The 20624-nt window shown below is 37.9% G+C and overlaps 1 protein-coding gene across 2 annotated transcripts in view; it reads left to right on the forward strand.

Annotated features, from left to right (window-relative positions):
• The window catches only part of PIGK (phosphatidylinositol glycan anchor biosynthesis class K), a 71894-nt gene that overhangs the window by 10627 nt on the left and 40643 nt on the right, over positions 1–20624 (forward strand). For both annotated transcript variants that reach the window (XM_071810559.1, XM_065842746.2), the window contains 6 exons: positions 145–280; positions 1567–1678; positions 2027–2123; positions 2460–2577; positions 3358–3468; positions 8324–8496. In XM_071810559.1, coding sequence (XP_071666660.1) covers positions 145–280; positions 1567–1678; positions 2027–2123; positions 2460–2577; positions 3358–3468; positions 8324–8496 — 747 coding nt within the window. The remainder of the gene's footprint in view (positions 1–144; positions 281–1566; positions 1679–2026; positions 2124–2459; positions 2578–3357; positions 3469–8323; positions 8497–20624) is intronic.

The raw sequence follows: 20624 nt of genomic DNA on the forward strand, positions 1-20624 counted from the left end.
TAAGCAAAGTTTCACTTACAGTTCCAAGTATCTTCTTAATGTTATAAGCTATTGTTTTAATCTCAGGACAGTGGTGTTGTAATTTCAGTTTGACTGTTATGTGAAAGTAGAATGGCTGAAATGTTTTTGTCTTATCTTCCATAGTCACATTGTCCTGATGCTAGCAGATGATATGGCATGTAATCCCAGAAATCCCAAACCAGCTACTGTGTTTAGTCATAAAAACATGGAGCTAAATGTCTATGGAGACGATGTCGAAGTGGATTACAGAAGCTATGAGGTGACTACACTTTAATTAAATCCTTGAAGTCATTGTTTTTAGTGTTGGTTTAAAGATTTATCCATCTGTGTCATCTGAGGAAGCCTTTCTGTTCACATTACTGGGTTTGGGCTGGGTTTTTACTATCAACGGATAGGTTTAAAACACACACTCCTCCCCTCTTTGATACTTGGTTTTGTGTTTGAAATTTATTATACTAGAAAAACGTTGTGTATTTGCTATTTTAAATAATGGAATCTCCACAGTTAAAAGAATGTATGGAACTCCTTGTATGTTTTAGGAGTACAACACATTACAGACATTTCTCTTCTTTGGAAATGGCTGGTCAATGTCTCATCTTGCAAACACCTAAAACCACTGTGAAACTTCTGCTGTTCAAGTGAAATGTTTATTAGGGAGACCTACTTAAATTTCTAATATTAAGTATATGCTTTTATCAAACTAAAAAGCATAACCTAATCGTTACTCTAAAGTAATAACTATGTGGAAATCTGCATTCTATCACCTTCTCATTTTTAGTGTAATATTCCTTGAAACAGACAGTGTCTTTACTAGTTGATCTTAAATTGGACATCAGTTGCATGGTTTAATAGTGCTGTGTAATCATTACCAAAAGGTTTACAGGAGTGTCTTTAAGTACATAGTAGATGTTTTATTTCTCTGAAGCTTTGTATAGAGAAGATACAACACTGAAATAGAGATAGTTTATTTTTATAGTGTTTCTTCCTGAATATGGATTCATTGCTAGCATTTGAGCTCTGTACATCTGCATGAAGAGGAAGGGGTGTTTTATAGGATGTTTTACAATCACCATCCAGATGGGTCTTACCTGATCACTCAGAGACTTATGTAACCAAAATTGCTGTTGTTTTTCCTTTCCTGAGTTGCAGATGGAATTTAAACTTTTCTTTTTCCATGGTAACACACACTAATGCTGGAGCATTTTGTGAGTACCTGAGCAGCTTTGGCAGAACAAAGCTATATGCTGACAAGTTTTCAGATCAATGGAAGTGTGTTTAGAAATTATAATGGTAGTGGACTTATTGGATATAATTAAGACCAGACTGATGTTAGTGGGATGAAGTAAAAGGTACCATATTATTGTGAATGTACAATAAAACCTTAAACAGAAAATGTCTGTTTATGCAGTTTATACCATGCAGTGTTGTGTCTGCTTAGATACACTGCATATTTTAGTGTTCCATTTTTAATTTGGGTAACCCAGCCTAGAGTTGTTAATCAATATTTTTTCTCTTTAGAAAATTACTTTCTGCCTCTATTCGTAGGTTACTGTTGAAAATTTCTTGCGTGTTTTAACGGGAAGAATCCCACCAAGCACACCACGATCTAAACGTCTTCTTTCTGATGACAGAAGCAACATTCTAATATATATGACAGGTAATTACAGGTCTCTGTATACAATTTATTGATTTTTGTTGTTCAGTTGGGTGAACCTATTTGAAAGCATGAAATCCTGTCAGGAGACCAAACAAACAAGAGGATCAACAAAATGATTTAATTTCTTTTTTAGCATGTCATAGTAATTAGGAGAAAATCTATAAGGTGTTACTTAGCAAGTATAGTTTCCAGCTTAAAAGATGTATGTGTACTATTCTTATTTTCTTTTGCTGGAGCCTATTCGGAGAAAGAGAATTGTGTTCGCCTGTTTTTCAGGAAAATGGTCAACCAGGCTAAGTATTTTCCTTTAACCTTCATACTTGCCTAACCTCCCTTTTTTTCTGTCAGGCCATGGTGGAAATGGTTTCCTAAAATTTCAAGATTCTGAAGAAATCACAAATGTAGAACTTGCTGATGCCTTTGAACAAATGTGGCAGAAAAGACGGTAAGAAAAAAAAAAAGCATTATTTAGCAGTTAAATACTGTATTTCATGAACATGCCTGAATTCTTACTGGTGGGCATGACTTACCTTCAGCAGTGATACCATCTGCATTGAAGTGTGTATTTAGAAAGAAGAGCTCTAATTTTTGTTTTCAGCTTCCTGTAGTTACAGCTGCTCAAATCTATTGTTTCGACTCAACTTGCTTGTTACAGTCAATCGGTGTGAACTCTTGTGTTTCTTAGGTTACTAGCAGCTGTCCTGGTAACTAAAAAGCAAAGTGTGTATATGATTTTCAATTTAAGGAGAGGTGGGTAAGGAGGCTGTTTTATTTCTTTCAGGTACAATGAATTGTTGTTTATTATTGATACTTGTCAAGGAGCATCTATGTATGAACGATTTTATTCACCTAATATAATGGCCTTGGCTAGCAGCCAAGTAGGAGAAGATTCTTTATCAGTAAGTAGATTTTTGTCATCCTGAAGACAATTTTCAGAATACCTGAGTTAAAAGCACAGGTCGTATTGACTGTGAACTAAAAATTTCCCTTCTAATTGCTGAATGTGTAAGGCATTTAGTTACAAAGTCTGGTTTAGACAAAATTTTTAGGTGTACTTTTCCTGCCTGTTTTTGTGCACTGCCCCAAAGAACCCGGCTAATGATGGATTCTGTGCTTACAGCCAATTTATGCATTGCCTACGAGAGGAAGAAATTTTATGGGAAGACTGCTGAGAGAGATGTGTGGGCAAATGTTCAGTCTAGGGCTTCTTACACTTGATATACCAAAAAAATGCCTACCTTTCACCTGCTGTAATTACATCCCAGCTGAATACAGAGGCAGTGATGGGGGAGAGATCCTAGCCAGACCAAAACCAACAGGTCAGGATTACTTGAACCACACAGTGCTGTAAATACACTGTCTCTCCCAGACCTGTTTTCCAAGTCGTAAGCAGCTCAGGGCAGCCCACAAACCTGTGCTGGACCATTAAGAAGAAGGGGTTCCCTGCTTTTTGGCAGACATTGAGATTACCAGGTTATAGTCTAGAAAATTAAGATAAACTGTATTATTTAGCTTGTCAACAATATATTTCTTCACAGCCATTTTATTGGTGTAGTTTGCTTAAGAACAAAAAATCGTGTTGCTTGACTTTTGTAACATGGTATTACATTCTGTTCCCTCTCATAAATATCAAATTTTCTCCTGCAAATGCCCAATAACTGCTCTGTGTTGTTTTTAAGCATCAACCTGATCTTGGGATTGGTGTTCATCTTATGGACAGATACACATTCTATGTGCTGGAGTTCTTGGAAGAAATTCATCCAGCCAGTCAGACAAATATGAATGACCTAGTAAGTAGAATACTCAACATTCATGAATATGCTAATGACTTCAACAGTTTCAAAACTGATTTATTTTGTCCGTAGGATTCTCTAAATGCTTTTTGTTCTCCTGCTGTTTCTCTCCAAAGCAGCTTTGAGGGGAGGGTCTTTTGGCTATTATTAAATGTAATCATAGCGTAACATTTTAAGGATCGTCCTCAATGTGAAAGTGGTTTGCTGGCTACAGAAAAAATTAACCAAAATTAGCCAGATTTTAATTTGTATTCATTGAAAAATGAATGAAGTATTAATTAAATATTCATTTCAATAGAATGAAATATTTACATTTGAAAAATGATAGTTGGAAGCTTCTGAAATCAGCTTAATGGATAACAGACACTTTGCAGTTGTGGAAAGGCAGCCACTGATGTTGTTTTGCAAAGGTGATTAAATAGTTAAAATTCTAACCGTGCACTCACAAATGCCTGCAAAGACTAATTTCTCTGTGCATCTGCATAGATTCTAGAGCAGATATGTCCAAGTAAAACAGTGTTAATTATATCTTAGGTAAATATTAATGGTAGCTTTCAGGTATGAGACAGAAGGGAAAAAAACCCAATCACCGGATAACCTATGATAAAATTTATGAAAATGCCTCTGTAACAGTTAGATGTATGCACTGGTGGGATGACATAAAAAGTAACAATATTTTCTTTATTAACCCTTTATACCTGTTCCAATATTAGTTTCTTTGTTGTAATACATTATGCTTTTGTACCTTGTAGCTGTAAAACCTGACGCGCTGTGTCAGTGATCTACGAGCCGGCGCTTGCAGAACAGATTGTCTTTGCTTCGGTTCTGTAAAAGGAGCAGCTGCTCTAAAGTTTTATGCCACCCTCTGTCTACAGAGGATGGTGTTAGCCTGGCTGCTAGATGTAGAGTAGAATTCACTCTAAACAGCCCACACTTGGCAGATTTTATGTTGATACAGAATTGATTCAGTGACTAAGATTCAAGATACTTTTACTACTGTGGGAATGAAATACTGTCCTGTAATTTAATACCTTCTGATCATGGGATACAGATAATTTTTAAATAAATCTTGTTGAAGAAGAATATGCAAGTTCTTTATTGATTAAGTATCTTCTAGCCAGTTCATTCAAATGGCACTTTAGAACACTCTTCTGTAGACCAGAAAATTAATTGATGTTAAAAAAACAGAGTAATGAAAAATGAACAGTGGTTTCTACTGTATAAGATACCATCTGGGAGGTGGTATAGTGAGTCCAGCCAGCTAGATAGTAATCCAGTTGTTGTGAAAAGCACAGAATATTTGTTAGCTGGCCAAGCAGTTCACCTTTTGAGCTCTTTGAAGAAGATTATCTAGACATTTTCCCTTGCATTGTTGTTTTTGCTTTTACACCAAATACTCAGCAAGAGCTGTGGGAAGTTATCCCATACTAGTAAATACCTTACATCCTCTTATCATTTGTCATCCATCTACTTACTGTTGCTCTGAGAAGGGAAGAGGATGGACCCAAATAGACCATGAGTTGTGATGATCATGTACCGATTCGTGATGCGCACGTATTTCAGCAAATGCGACCTCTCGATTTTGAGTCGGTGCTTTTCAGGCCTTCATCTGAGAGTCGTAAAGTGACGTGGTTAGTCCTTGGTAAGGATATAAGTCCACTTATTTGCCAGCAGTTATAGGGGATACTTTGGCACTGGAATGGACTGTTAGTGTTGTGCTGGTTTAAGAACAAGGATATACTGCTTATCCAGGTCTGAATTTTTAAAAATTAACGCCTTCCAGACTCAGGATAACATGTGGCTCACTGACTACCTTAAAATTATTAGCTAGTGTTTAGTTGTGTGATCTTCTGATATATCAAATGTCTGCTCTTCTAGAAGTACTATGTGTTATATGGCTTCTGTTGCATCGCTTTACTTTTCCCCAACCGCTCTTAAAACAGCTTCTCTTCACATCCACCTAAGATTTGGATATTGCATTCCTGCAAAGAATGAGACATCTTTTTTCATAATCCACTCCACCTACTCCCCACCTGCTCCATCTGTGTTGCTAAGGGATAGCATAAAGCTGTGCAAATGACTGACTTTTGGTTGGATCACAATTCCAAAAAAAAGTAAAGACTAAATTGAAATGTCAAACATCTGAACTTTTAAAATAAGATACACATAAATTTCTAAATGAGATATAATTTGTCATAAAATAGCTAAAAATGTTAAGAAAACTCAAGATAACAAAGTTCCAGTTCTGCAGAATTGTTTGGATTTTTTTTTTGAGCAATATCTAATTTTTAAAAATTTGGAAAAATCTACATATGAACAAATATGTTTCATTTAGCCAGTGTTTGCCTTTTTTTGTCAGAAGGCTTCAGTTATTAGTCTTAGTCTGCTGTGGTGTAGCTGCTTTGCAGTCTTTCTTGTCTCACACTGGTCCTGGATAAGTAGATTTTTAATACTGAACTCCTTTTCGTGCCGTTGCACATTTTTGTTCAAGATTCATCTCAGCATCTTATGGTAGTAAATTGTTGTGGGACAGGTTAGAAATAGTTGAGTGCAGTATCAATTTCACACTTTCAGTGCTGATGCACTTGTTTTGGGACATTGACACTCTTTGAGAGCTTGGAAGAGAGACTTGGTGGTGTAACTGCAGCATAGATTTATGCATCAAGTAGCAGGATTAAAACAAATACTTTTATAGCTTACTTCAGAGACTTAGTTTGTATGTTTGTGCCCTTAGTTGGAGCAGAGTTGAAGAAAATTGATTGCATTTTGGTGAAACTGAAACTTAAGAGGGTTTGTGTGCAATGACAAGTGACTTTGTATGGGAAGCATGATGCTGATGAGTCTAGTTCATTTTCACTTCACAGGCAGGATAACAGTAAGATTTGATCTGCCCCGTCTTTTCTTTAGCTGCTATGTGATAAGCTGCCAAGAGAATTGGGAGTTATTAAAAAAGAGCTCAGTGGATACGTGTGTTTGTACGCTTCACGTAAGGTACCGCTGAAAGGGAGCTGAAGTCTCCCTGGACCAGCAGCCTAATGCTCTGTGCTTACAGGCTTAAGGCAGAAACGACAGGGTGTGAAAGAGAAACTGTAATGGAGCAGAAGGGAGGAATGGGGAGATAGAATCTTGCTCTGTGAAGAAGAGCCAGGTCCATTGTTTCCTGTCTGGAAACTTTTTAATTGTAGGGCTCTGGTGTCCTAAGCGAAGCAGCCATGTAAGTCCGTGCATCTTGTGTCAGGCTGAGCACAGAATTTCTACCAGAAGTATGACCTGAAACTCATGGGTTTTTTTTCAGTCATAATCTGGGATAATTGAGGCTGCATCTACATTGAGCTAATTAGGACCTGTGTTTTTTGTCCGGAGTGCAACTTTCTAAGAGCTGACCCATGATGTAATTAAGCCTATGAGCTCCAGGTCCAGTAACTGGTGGACCTGTTTGCGAGTATCACTTGGAGAATTTAAGATGCAGGAAGATGAGCACCCATGTGGGGAGCGTCCTTCATAGTCCTGTACCTTGATATGTTCTGTTATTATAAACAACAGAACTCTTCTGTTATTCTAAATGTTATAATAAATGTTCTTTGTTGCTGGAACATGCAAGGACTTGTATAACCTACAGTTACCAGGTGGGCTGCCCATGAGGCAGTGGAGTGGACAGTAACATTTGCTCACTAAAGTGGCCGGAGCACTGTAGACCAAGCACCTCTGTCTAGTAGGGTTGTGCGTTTGGTTGTGAATTGCCTTCTGTTGGTTGAGCCATGAAATCAGCTTTGCAAGCTCATCAAGACGACTAGAGAAAGTGAGGCCTTGGGCTGCATTTCCTGGCACTTGAAGCTATGTAGCATTATTAATAAAACATGCAAACCAATAATTATTTATTGTATTACGTTATGTGCATTACAAGGTCTCTTGAAATAAGGAATCTATCCGGATGGGAAATATTAGAGACGTTTGTGGTGAGTGTGGCGAGACTTGTGCAAAAAGGCATTATGTCCCAAATGCGTTAGTTTTGGCTTGGACACCTGCTGGGTACATAACTGTCTTGTTATTTAATAGGCATGCTGTTTTCTCAGATATTCTCAATGCTACAACAAATCTGTCACTATTACATCTGTTTATTTTCTGCAAATGTACCTTTATAGAGAATTGAGTCCATTGAAAACAGTTTGTTAGTGCTGTTTTTGTTGCAATGTGTGCTGGATATAGTGGTATCTGATATGCAGATAAAATACATAAGTAAAATAAGTAACAAGGTCTATATAGCAAATGTGTAGGTTTTACACAATGTCTTTGTGAACTTAAGGTACATAAAAGTCCTTTGATATTTGAAGATCCTAATTCTGCATTAATTTGCAGGCTATAAAGTAGAAATAAGACCAAGAGGTTTTTTTGTTTTCAGCCAAGCTGTAAATTCTTGCTTCTTTATGAAGCCTTTACTATTAGCTAATTATCAAGGCTTTTTAAATCTTGCCTGCCTCCCTTTGATAAATAAGAATTTATACCCAGTTGTGCTTTTTGGGAGGTTGTAGTGGCATTGCTGCATCTACATTCAGAAATACATTTGTGCATTTGATCAATTAGCTGTAATTGATGGTCGACTTTCACAGAAGCATTTCTGAACTCAAATGGCAATGGCACAGTGGTGAAGATGAAGGTTTTCTGAAATGCATAATCAAGATGTTAATGCCTTTTAATGTTTTTGTTCAATCATTTTTTTCAACTGTGGGGCTTGTACTGAAATTAATCCAAGTGATGTGTGGCATTTACTTGTTAATAGCAGTTTCCTGTGGGAAAGTATACATAGAAACTGATGAATAAGGGACAGGATGTGATTGTCCATCTTGGTTTTCAGTTTCAGGTCTGTCCAAAGAGCTTGTGTGTTTCCACACCTGGGCACCGAACTGACCTCTTTCAGCGAGACCCTCAGAATGTCCTGATAACAGACTTCTTCGGCAGTGTGAGAAAGGTGGAAATTACCACAGAGACAATTTCTTTGGACCGTGACTTAGCTGGTTTTGAAAGCAAGTAAGTAGTCATTATTTAGACTTGATTTAGATAGCTTTGTGCCACAGGAACAAGTAAATCCTATAGGTGTCAAGGAAACTACTCCGATTTTCTGACATTCCTTACAAAAAATTGGGGAGTTAGTATAGACCTGCTACTACTGATAAAGTTGGGGTTTGTCAGCTGAAAACTCTAAAAATTCTCATCCCTTTATTCAATCTTTTAAATAAATATTGCTGAAGACTAAGGTGTGGATGTCATCAACAATAAAAAATTAGTCTACAATTTTCTTTCTTCCTGAATGTTTCTTCTATAATGGGCAGATTTTTTTTTTAATGTCAATTAATGCTTGTAATAGTTTATTCCCTCAGATAAGCTCTGAGTATAAGCCATTAGTTATTTGTTTCATAACAACAAACTTTTTATTAAATGCTTTGTTTCTGGTCTGTGGATTCTCTGGCTTTTGATGTTACCTGTCCTGAGAATTTCTGTTGCTGAGATGCAACGATTCATTTGAATAAAATCGCCGGTGCAAGTTCATCGATACAAGTTGTAAGAGGGCTCCCATTGCTTTGTGGATGAAGAAGGAATGATAAACTTCTTTGTATTTTCGGTATTCTGTTGCCACCTATTGGGAACATGTAAAGGAAGATGTGCTTGTACCGTAGAGTTTATTTAGCGTTGTTCTTCCATTTCTGTTGCATCTTTTATGTTTCATGATACTGTCCTGTAGGGTGCGAAATAGTCTGGTATACCTGGGATGAAATATTTTTCAACACATGCTTTTATGTAAATTATTGTCAACCTTGTTGTTTACTATTGCTCAAATCAAAGGACAAGTTAGTGCATAGCAGATGGATTAATTTTAAAGTTAACGATAACTCTGCACCTCATAATTAAAACTATCCTGCATAGTTTAGCATATTTTGTATTTTATCTTCATACTGTATTTTTATCTGTAACATGCATTTTAGTACTAACCATATATATCTTAGGCTAATTTTGTGACTCCTTAGTTTAGAATAGTACTTGGTGACACTGAATTTGTTTTTTCTCTGAAGAATAAAAGGGGCACTCGTACACAGAGAAGAATATTATCCTTGTGAAAAGTTCTGATATTTAATGAAAGCTCTATTACATTAGCATGGCAATTCTGGTTAACTGAAATCTGTGAAATTGGCAGGGATGGGAACATGCTGGTTTCATAGCTAAATAGTTCTCTTTTACCTTGAGAGCGTCTTTGAGAACATGTATGCTTAGGAATAGACATGCATATCAGCAGCTTATGGAATTCTGCCTCAAATGTCATGTGTATGACCATTTGAAGTGGTTTCATGTAAAACAGTAAGCTGTTCATTGCACTTTATTCAGATACAATTGTCAGAAAATGTACTTCAGTTTTCACTTTCTTGCTACTGCTTTGGAAGAGTTTATAGGGGCTGCGTTTTTAATGGAGAAAAAAGTATGGACTTTGCGGAGAAGTGCTGGAAAATTATAGTATAGCTGTACAGATAGTGATGTGGAGTGCTTAATACATTCCTTAAGCAGAATTCTGAGGTTAGTACCTCTTGGTATAACAGATCTGTTTCACTACAGCAAATTTAAGAATTATAGCTTGAATTATAGCTTCATGTAGAATTGAACTTGTGCCCCTTAAGGGTTTCCAAGAAGTTTTACCAGGAGGTATCTGATAGAGCACGAATATGTACCACTAACAGCATTGATCACTGAGTGTGCAGATCTTTGTGTATTCTTACAAAATCTATGCAGAATCTTAAGGTTTTTGTTTGTTTGTTTTTCTGTATTGCATTCCAGTTACATTTTTTCCTAAAAGATAATTTGCAGAGATGTTATTGTTTGAATATTTGATATAGTCTCTTGGCTTCATTCCTTTATGGATCATTTCCTCTTTGTTTTACTCTTCCCTCAATGTTAGCTTGATACCTTTTTTATTTTCCTTTTACACACTGGTGGCAGTAGAATGCTGCAGAATATTTGTGTTACGGCGCGTAACCAGAAAATGAAATACAGACCTCGACTCTGACCCAGTCTTAAATAGTCCATGTTAGATCTGATTTGTTTGTTTTAAAGCTGCACGTGTCATACGTGCAGATAAGGGCATTAAAAACCAAACTAACAAAAGAGATGAAGCACTGATTACACAGATAGTGAGTAAAGAAGATGCCATCATGTCAGGCATGGACACGTATTGGGATTGTACCGCTGGCAGACTGTTCAGTTTTTCATCTCACCACTGTGACTTTGCCAAATCTTTTCAATAGAAGTTTGTTCTTTTGTTACACAGTTGCTTAGCAATTACTTCATAATACGGATCCACTCCCAAGCTCAGCGTGAGCCATAGCGGTGCAACCAAATCAGAGCTGACAGGTTCACGTTGAGCACAAACCGTGACATTTGACGAGTGAGGCCGCTGAAGTTTCCTTCGGCTTGGGCTGAGACTTGTACAAAGAAACAAGTCCTAATGAAACAAAAGAAGAGGCTTTCTTTCTCTCCATGTATTAGCAGGTGAACATTTTTGAGTAAAAGCTTTACAAAATAAAAGGAAGAATCCTCTGCTGTTTCCTTTCTTCGTAGCAGTTTCAATCTAAGCTATGTTCACTTTCAAAGGGCTTGTTCTACAGCTACCGCAGTCCCACCTGGGTTTGTAGCTGCCAATTTTAGCAGAAAACCTGACAGTCTAGGGGTTCTGGGGCTACAGCTGGTTGTATTTTGTCTAAATCTGCAGGAAAGAGCATAAAGTAAACTTTAAGGAGTAGAAGAAATCCTGCATCTTTGGAGGAGAAACCTTACAGAGTTTAATACGTTTAATAAATTAGGAGTGTGTCTCTTAAACCTGGATTGTACAGGCGGTTGGAACGCTTTCTCCTTTTCAGTTCCTATCATGAGGAGAAGATGTGTATCAGCAGAAAGCGTTGGTGAAAATTGGGATGGATATTTCTCTTGAGGGTAGTAAGAAGTGAATTAACGACAGTATCATATAAAACCATCTTAGTTTGATTGCTTTTGAGAATTGGGCTTCATATTTAATACTTCTGTTAAGAAGAAATGTGATACTACTGGCAGTGAGTGTTTTCCTAAAAATAAATAAATTGGCCGCTTGCGTTAGGAGTGATGCTTGTGTAACAGAACCGTTTTGAGTCATTGGTTCATTTGCAGTAGTTAATAGCTATTGTTCTCTCAGTCTGTTTATTTTTTGTGTTAGCGTCTCTTTCTTGCCCTTTCTTCTTTTCCACCAGTTATTTTCAACTTGATGTGCTTGAACAGTTGTTGTGTGTTCCTGAATCCCTGTGGATCCAGTTTGTGAAACCAAGAGGTAATTTTTTGGCTAGTAGAATCTGTTTGGCTCAGTGGGTTTTTCTTAGAAAAGGCTGAGTTTGTTCTGTGACCACCGTTCATTTTTTTTTTTTATCAGATGCCTCAGGTTTTGTAATTCTATAAATGATTTCTAAGGCTAATTCTGAAAGCTCTTGTTCTTCGAGAAATCCCCAGTTCTCCTTTGCATCTGGATTTGCTGTTATGTCAGTGACAGATGTACCTCAGCTTGCCTTTTTTATATCCCCCCGCCTCTTCTTTGTATTTTCTACCTATTTTTTATGCAAAGACTTGGGCAGTTGCTGGGTCAGTTGAGGTGCCAGCCCGTGTTGTGGGTGGCAGAGGCGGATTCGGGCGGGCCCGTCCCTCCGGTGTCCCGGCGGAGCCGGCAGGGGGCAGCATCGGCCTGGCGTTCATGACACCCAATGTGCAGAGGGGTTTGTGGTTCCCACCCCCCGACCCCCTTCTTATGGTCAGTCTGAAATTACTTCAGATAGAGAAGGAAAGGACGAGATGACCTTTGTTTGTTTGTTATTTGGGGTAAATTGAATATCGAATTGACAGGGGGATTATGAAGCTGTTAATTCCCGGTAACGTTGTTTTCCTGGAAGCATCTTCAGCTGGATTTCATATTTTCTTTTCATGAAACATGCTAATCAGCTCTACATGTAGTATATTTTCATCTGATGTCTTACCATTACAGCAGAATAAATTTCTAAGTGTGGAATTTTTTGATCCATGTGCATTTTAGTAGCCTACAAGTAATGAAAAAGCAGGAATGTACAAGTAATGAAAAAACAGGAGTGTACAAGTAATGAAAAAACAGGAGTACACTAATACTTGCTGTTAAATATTGCTGCTCTATTTCTTAAAGTATTTTGTAAATGTATTTGGTGTTCCTTTGCTTGCCTAGAGATAGGTCAATATACCTGTATGCACATATACATAAATTCCTATACATGTTAGTGTAAAAGAACTTTTCAAGAGAAGGCAACTAAAAGTAATGCAAAGGCTATAGCAGGAGAAATTATATAGGAGAGTGCAATTTCACTAGTATAACATCAGTAGAAAATAAATATGGATGACTGACAATATTAAAAGGAACTGCGGGTATAAATTGTGTTGGGAAGATTTTAAATAAGCTGAAGTGTTATGCTTGGTAATTACAGTCCCTATTTAGCAAGCTATTTAAAAAAACCAGCTTTAAACAACAAAGTATGTGTTCATTTGAAAGGATATTTTTGATGGTGCTTTTTGTCACATTTTGGTTTTTTGTAAGAAAATATATTTTGTTGCAAAACTAGCTGTAGAGACAGATTTTCTTTGGTGTTGGATGATTTCTTCCCCTCTTCCTCCAACTGTTAATGTGATTTTGTGTGGCATCCTGCATTCTTATATGAGAAATCTTCAACTGTTAGTACCAGGTTGTGCTTCAGTTGTTTAACGTTGTTTTCAGTAGAACCTACTTTGCCGAATCTACAAATAGTTATTCCTACATATGATTTTAATAGGCATTGACATCAAACCGAACCGCTTGGTCTGTAGAGGTGCTGTGAAGCACATGCAAGTCAATGGCAATATTTTTGTTGACTTCAGCTTTTGAAACAAGTCCAGAAGCTGCATGTTCTATGTGTAAGTGATTTGTATATGCTAATTGACCTATACACATAACAGTGTTAGGTAATAGAGAAGTAATGGCTAAAATTCTTGCATGGCAGATTTAGATGGAGGTCTTAAGTAAATCCAGTAGATTTTGACATCATCTAGACAGCTGAGAATACCCAGAAATCATAGGGTTTTCAGTCTAGGATTTGTTTTCATTTACCCACTCCTTTTTACACCTTTCCTATGTAGCATTCTTATTTTGTCATGTGATTTCTTCTTCACTTTTTCTCCCTTGTGGGGTCTTTACCTGCTATTGTTTTTGCAGTTGAGTGGGCTGCTCCATAATTCTAGTCTCCTGAAGTGCTCATTAGTCTTTCTAGTGCTCTTTATATGGAGGTGCTGGCTTGATCTTCTTGCTTTGCTGTCCAGATCCTAAATACAATGTCTGTTCTTAGAGGTGCTTCTGTAGTTGAGTGCTGTACATTGCCACTCAAGAAGACTGTGCAAACAGCGGTAGCATTGGGTGTAAGTCTGACCAGGAATTATTTTCATGTAATTTTGGCATGTTTTCAGCACTTTGAGATAGTAATAGAATTCTATCGAAATCATCATGCTATTACTTACTTCTTGTCAAAAGTACCAGAGCTGCTGTTGATGTTTGTTAAGATAGACTTTTTGTGTGATTAAGAAGATAATTTCTAGGAGATAGAAAAATAGGGGGCGAAGAGCAAATAGGCAGCTTGAAGCAGTGATTACGGAACTGTTAGGTCTTTGGAATTTAGTGGCCATGCATATGTTAGCGTCCCTTATGCCCCAGAAATGAATCTGGGCACATAACTACTAAAGCTCTGGGGCTTAAGCAACATTAGTGGTTGTTTATTTATTTGTTTTTCTATATGGCATTAAGACATGTGCAAATGCTCTTAGTCTTTCCCTGTTCCGATATTGTGAAAAAGCTTACACTTGTTTTTTGTGTGCCTGAGGGATTACCTTCCAGATGGTCAGAGATTTCTGCCACTGAAAATTCATATCTTGTCCAAAGCTGTGGGGGAGAAAGGCCCATTCTGCCTTCACAACACATTTATATAACCGATGGCTAAAAGACCATAAAACGGTGTCTCTCTCTACATCTCCCAGCCCTCCCAACAGAAGAGGCTTTTCTCAAGTCAGGTGTTTGATGGACCAAAGCTCTTGTCATAGAGCTATTTAATTTATTACTTAAATACAAGTCCTTGAAGCCTTGTTGTTGATTTTGGTAAGCCGCATGATGGTCGGGAAGGTAATAATATGTTTCCCTGTACTGCTTATTTCTGAAGGCTCTGCTACACTCCGAGAAGTTCTGCTTCCTAGTGAGAATACTAGGGGCCCTAGTTCTTTAGCAAAAACAGCAAAATGTGGGTTGTGAGAGGAGAAGAACTGAACTCCAAGAAAAGCAGAGCATTATTGCTAGGCATCCCTTTTCTATCCGCTTAGCTGTTTGAATAGACTAGTGCGAATTTCTGGCAACGGGAGAGCAAACAAGTCACAACTGCATCAAAGGATGGAAGGAAAACTAGAGGTGATTACAAAAGGTGATTCTGGTCACATAAAGAAGTGGATTTACAGATGGCTTGCTGGACACTGTTTAATATTACTTTACAAAATGAGATTGTTTCATGTGCTTGGTCAAGGGTATCAGAAATCTATAGAAACTGTGGGAGGGGAAATAACAGATGCTGAATACGTCTACCCAAGTGACCACGCTACTGCTAAGATTATTGTATGAGATTTGTAGGGCAGCAGAATATTATCTGTGTGGTAGGATTGATCTGTCAGGAAAAGAAAGTAATTCTATGAACAAAGAACACAGGGCAAAATGGGATTTATTCAGCATTTTTTGCAGGCAGGAGACCACGTATGTATGAAAGGTTGGTGTTGGTAAATACCAGGAGAAACAAACAAAGAAACACGTAGAGTATTTTGCATCCCCCGAAGTGGAAAAAGTTAAAAAAAAAAAAAGGAAAGTGGGATAGAAAGGGAGTTGGAGGAATAGCTATTGGATGTGTTGTAGTGTCTCTTGAATCCTAGCGAGCTTAATTCAGTTGGCTTCAGTTACTATTTGGAAGTTCCTGGGGCTGCAAGGAAATACAGTGACAACTGTGGATGTGGTGCTTTCACAGGCTGGTGACAGCCCATCTCCCTTGTGCCAGTTACTGTTTAATAAGCAAGACTGAATTTGCCACAACTGTACATAATATTGAAAAAGAACTAAAAAGCCTGCAGGCCTCGTAGTCATCTGCCCAGGGGTCAGATCTAACGTGGAACGTAAAGTCAGGCAGGATTTCTCTTTCACAAAATGAACTGGAATTTCCTACTGTGTGTATAGGTGTAGAGGCATGTTCATATTTTGTAATACAGCACTAGAATTTATTACCCCTGAGAGCAGTATATTCTCATATCGTAAACGGTACAAATATATTTTCATTGCAAGCTGAAATAACTAGGTTTATATATAACCAAACTATATTTATGTTGCTTATGGATGTGGGAATGATTCAAATCATTGGACTTCCAAAACCCATAAATTGAAACCACCAGTGTTGTTTAGGGAATTTCACTTTCCCTTTGTACGCACCGGATGGAATTAGTGAGAGCACAGCTCTACCTGAACAGCATTCTGGTGACTGGCAGGAACGGGGATTTAGAAGCAGGTTTGGAGAGGGAAAGCGTCTCTCTCCCACCCCTGCCGAGTGTTCAGACATGAATAGTTCAATCCAGAAGCTCCCAAGAGAAGGCAAGACTACAGTGGAGGCTGGGATTGCCTTTCCTGTGAGGTAGGGAAGAAAAAAATGTTGAATATTGGTATTCACAGTTGCTTTAGCCTAAGTTCCTTGAATTACAGGTTAGCTATTTGTGGCTGAAGTCTAGCTGGCATAAACGTTTGTTCCAATACTACTGGAATGGTTGGTCAGAAATTGAAAAGAAACTAACCATGTTGCACCTCCCTCCTGCCTCTTCTTGCTGGATTTTGGTATTTTCTGTGTCATTCTCTGTGTAACCGCTATGTAAAAAAAAATAGAAAAAAATCAGTTCTGCAGGGACCAGATGCAAAGGAAAAGGCTGAATCATACTGACCTTGTAGTGGTACATTTTTAAACACTTGGATTGAAGGATAAGGAAGAACTCTACTAATCTTTCAGAATAATCTTCAACAGATTATAATCTTTAAATTGACGGTATCTTTGCGGTTTATTATGTTTCTTATCTCAATATTTTTTAAAAAGTTTGTTAAATCATTGGTTTTTCAGTGACGAATGATAAATGGCAGGCAGTTTGGAGTCATACAACTTCAGGAGGTGTGTGGAGGGGTCCTTTGTAGAAGTGGGCCAGCTCTTGTGCTTATTCTGCAAAACATTTGAATTCACATTTAACATTTGGAATCTGAGCACCCCCATCAAATCAGTAATTACTGGAGGTGGTTTTGCTGGCCTGGGACATTGCATATTCTTGAGCTGAAGCTGCCTCATTTATTCTGCTAAGAAAAGCCAAAGCGGCTATCGGAGCAAGCCACTAAAATGTGTATCCCACCGTACATATCCGTACCGCAGCTGGTCCCAGGTCGTGTGTTAGTCTGTGTAACTTGTACTCTGCCGGTGCAGCAGAGCCTGCTGCCCTCCTTGGGAGGGCGATTGACTGCAAGAAGAGAACAGGTGCTCGTTCTGCACCTCACCGAGGGCACTGGATGCCGGGCAGCGCTGATCTGTGGCTGGGACGTGCCAGGCTGTGGCTGAAGGTGCTGCTGGACTCTGTGGCTTCCACAGACCCCATGGGGGCTCCTGGGTGGCCGGGAGGGCTGGGCTGCTGGGTGCCCATGGGGAACTGCGGGCCAGGGCACTGGTTCTGCTGGCAGAAGCTTTCCTAAACTAGGGGCAAATCTGGCTTGCAGATTATACATCTGACTTTGCTTCTGAGCAGCACGGGGCTCTGAAGGATAGAAATGGTTAGATTCTCTATGCAATCAGAAAGATTACTTTAAGTGTAAACTGCAAAAGAAGTAGATAAAAACATGTTTTTCCTGTAGTAGCTATTTAAATTCGACAGGTGGGGTAGTACATATAATATTATAATTGTATTAAGTAATTCGAATGAGATAAAAATCAGCAAGGGTTACTTGTATTCATGGGTGATTTCTGGCCCTGTGCTACCTGCAAGTGAGATGTGTTGCCATAAGCCTGTTTCAGCTCCTCTAAAATTTCAGTAATATTTTTCTATTTGAAATAGTAGGACAGAATTTACATCCGTATCTATTTAGCAATTTACGACTCGGGTTGTGAGAATATAATGAACCCTGTAGTTACTGTAAGGTTTATCTCAATTTAATTGTAACATAATATTTAAGCTTCATATTTCCCCACTGACTAGTATTTTTTTTTTTTCTATTGGTTACTTAAGAGTCTGAACCATGACTTCCCACTGGAATAAAATAGGAATGAAGACTTCTTGCTGTAGGTCTAAATTTTATCTGGGGAATTGGAGCAGAACAGCCACTAAGTGAAACTGCTCTAAATCTCAGCCATAGAGGACGTAACCTCTGTTTCTTCCTTAGCTGTCAAATAGAGTGACCTAGTTCCTTTTTCCTTTGTGTGTGGTTTCCCTCTGATACAGTTTTTACTAATAGGTACTTTATTACAAAATATTCTGAGCTGACTTCTATCCTATTAGATGCTTAGGAGCTTTTACAAATGTCTCCATAAAAATATATGGTGTATCTTTAAAATGGATAAATCTGCACTCTGCTGTAATGTTTTAAAACTGGAAACTCTATATGTGCACAAAAAATATGGTTAGATGGAAAATTGTCCTTAAAACAGAATATTTCTACATGGTTTGTGAATCTAATGGCACTACTGAAAAATATTAGACTGCGTATTAATTTGTGGGTTTATAAAGTAATTTAGGAAGGACCAGAGAAAGTATTATGTTAGCTGTGCCAGGAAGACTTTTTGTGCCATGGATTCAAAGGTGGTTTACGTCAGTGGTTGCTTTAAATATTTGATAGTAATAATTGTTGTATTTTAAGTGATGTGTGTGTGCTCAGTTACTAATGAGCAAACTTCTAAGGAGCACTATGAAAGCAGCTTCCTCAGTTGCCATTCTTAGAGATGCTTCCAGCAGCACGGGTGGCTGTTGAAAGGTTATGGGGAGGGACACGCTTCCAGTTTGGTGATGGAGCATGGAAAAAACATGTACTGGTGGTGTACATATCCTGCAAACAGAGGGCTTCCATTACTGGTCACAAAATTCTTATTATATTGCACTATCAGGGTTTTATGCAAACATCATTATTTCTTTAACACTTCAATACATGAGTCATTTGGTAATTATGTGCCAAATTATGACTGTTCTTAAATTCAGCTAATACTAAATAGAAAGCATTTAAAATTACAGTGCAATTCTTAAAATATTGTCATTATCACTGGATTGCATTTCGTGTACGCATATGTGAGTTTTATGGCTGGTAATAATAGATGCAAGAGATGCCTTAAAATAATAGTGATTAGTAGTGTGACATGGAATTATTTATGGTAGCATATCACCCAAGCAGTACTTAGTTGAGTTTTTAAACATCCTAGGTAGTTGTTTCTTACTGATTTCTAGCTGTTTCTTTCCACTTTCTCTGGATGTAAAATGAAGTCCTTTACTAAACACATTGGGATTGAGAAAAAAAAGGGATGGGGAAGCTCATTTTGCATGTCAGTGATTATATCATAAAATGCAGCTATGGAACAAGACCTAATTGCTATGCAGCTGTTGCCTATGGCTGGCTGTGAGCATAAGAGAAAGCTGTAGGAACTATGGCCGATATAGATACCATTAGAAAGGAAATCCCACCTACTGAGGAAATCCCACCATCTTTTAATGTGCCAAATGAATATGCAGCCTGCACATGGTAACAAACTCAAGTCTCAGTAACGCTCATGTAATGTAAATTGAGACAGGGAATAATTAATGTATTAATGCATTTTGTGCCTACTGTGCTGATCCAGCAATCAGATTATTTTGCTAAATGTAATCAGAATTGTACAAAAGAATAATTATGTAATAAAGCTAACTCCACCAGAAATTTGAAAAGAAACAAAATTGCTGAAGTGAAGCAAACTGTAGATTATTTATTCTCACTGGTAATTATCCTTAAAAAATAAGAGAGTAATTCTTAGGTATGCTTCTTTTCAAACTGAAGAAAGTTAATAGGAGAGAAGGGAATGGGGAAATCAATATAATAAGAAATAACAGCAATATACATGTTAGTTGTCTAGCCAAGTTGAAATACATCATGTGTTTCTGATTATAAAACCTGAAATTAAGGAAAATTTCCATATCCATAATATATGACGAAGAGATAAACTATTATTCTGGACGCAAAGAGATATTGAATGCAACCCGTCCCCAAACAAACTAATGCAAAATCATTCTCGGGGTGGAATTCTATGAAATAGTAATTTTCTTAGTTTGTAAAGCCTTTCTCTTTATTGTTCCTAGTATTCGTATTGCTTCAGGGGATGACAGTTTTAAAGGTGAATTAATTTGACAAGAGGTTGTTTCTCTAGCCTGCTCCGCTGGGCTGGACCACGTCTTGAGCGCGGCCCTACCTGTGTGCACCACAGAGTCAAGTTAGGGGCCAGATTCAGGTGACCATATTCCAGTAAAACCTTAGTCCAGGAACTCTATAATACTTCTGGACCTCATTTAGTGAGTGAAATAGTTAATGCGTTTGTGTGTTGGTGTGCTTTTATGTTTTTAATGCTCAGTCCTGTATGTTGGATGAGTTCTGCTTGGTCTGTTTCCCTGTGTCTGAGCTACTTTTCCTGAGTGAAGTGGTAGGTACCCATGAGAGGTGCTTAATATTAGCACAAATAGATGACATTGTCCTGTAGAAAACACCAAGAGAGCATCTCCTTTGCATGAATTCAAGGCAAAGCAAAACTTCAAGAAGAAACTCGCGTGGAAGAACTTAGTCCTAAACTTAAATATTATCGGAAAAACAGATTTAAAATAGAATCCTAGTGAAGAGTGTGGAAATGGCTCCAGCCTTTGCACATACTTCATCAGTTTGTGTGCATATGCAGTTTGTTTTCTGCAGGTTATAGGCCAGCTTGATAACAGACTACATGCTAACCTTAAGAAGTATTTTATTAAAGTGACCAGGAGTATTTCTTTCTGTGGCAGGGAGA

The sequence above is a fragment of the Patagioenas fasciata genome, chromosome 6 (assembly GCF_037038585.1).
Source record: "Patagioenas fasciata isolate bPatFas1 chromosome 6, bPatFas1.hap1, whole genome shotgun sequence".
NCBI lineage: Eukaryota > Metazoa > Chordata > Aves > Columbiformes > Columbidae > Patagioenas > Patagioenas fasciata.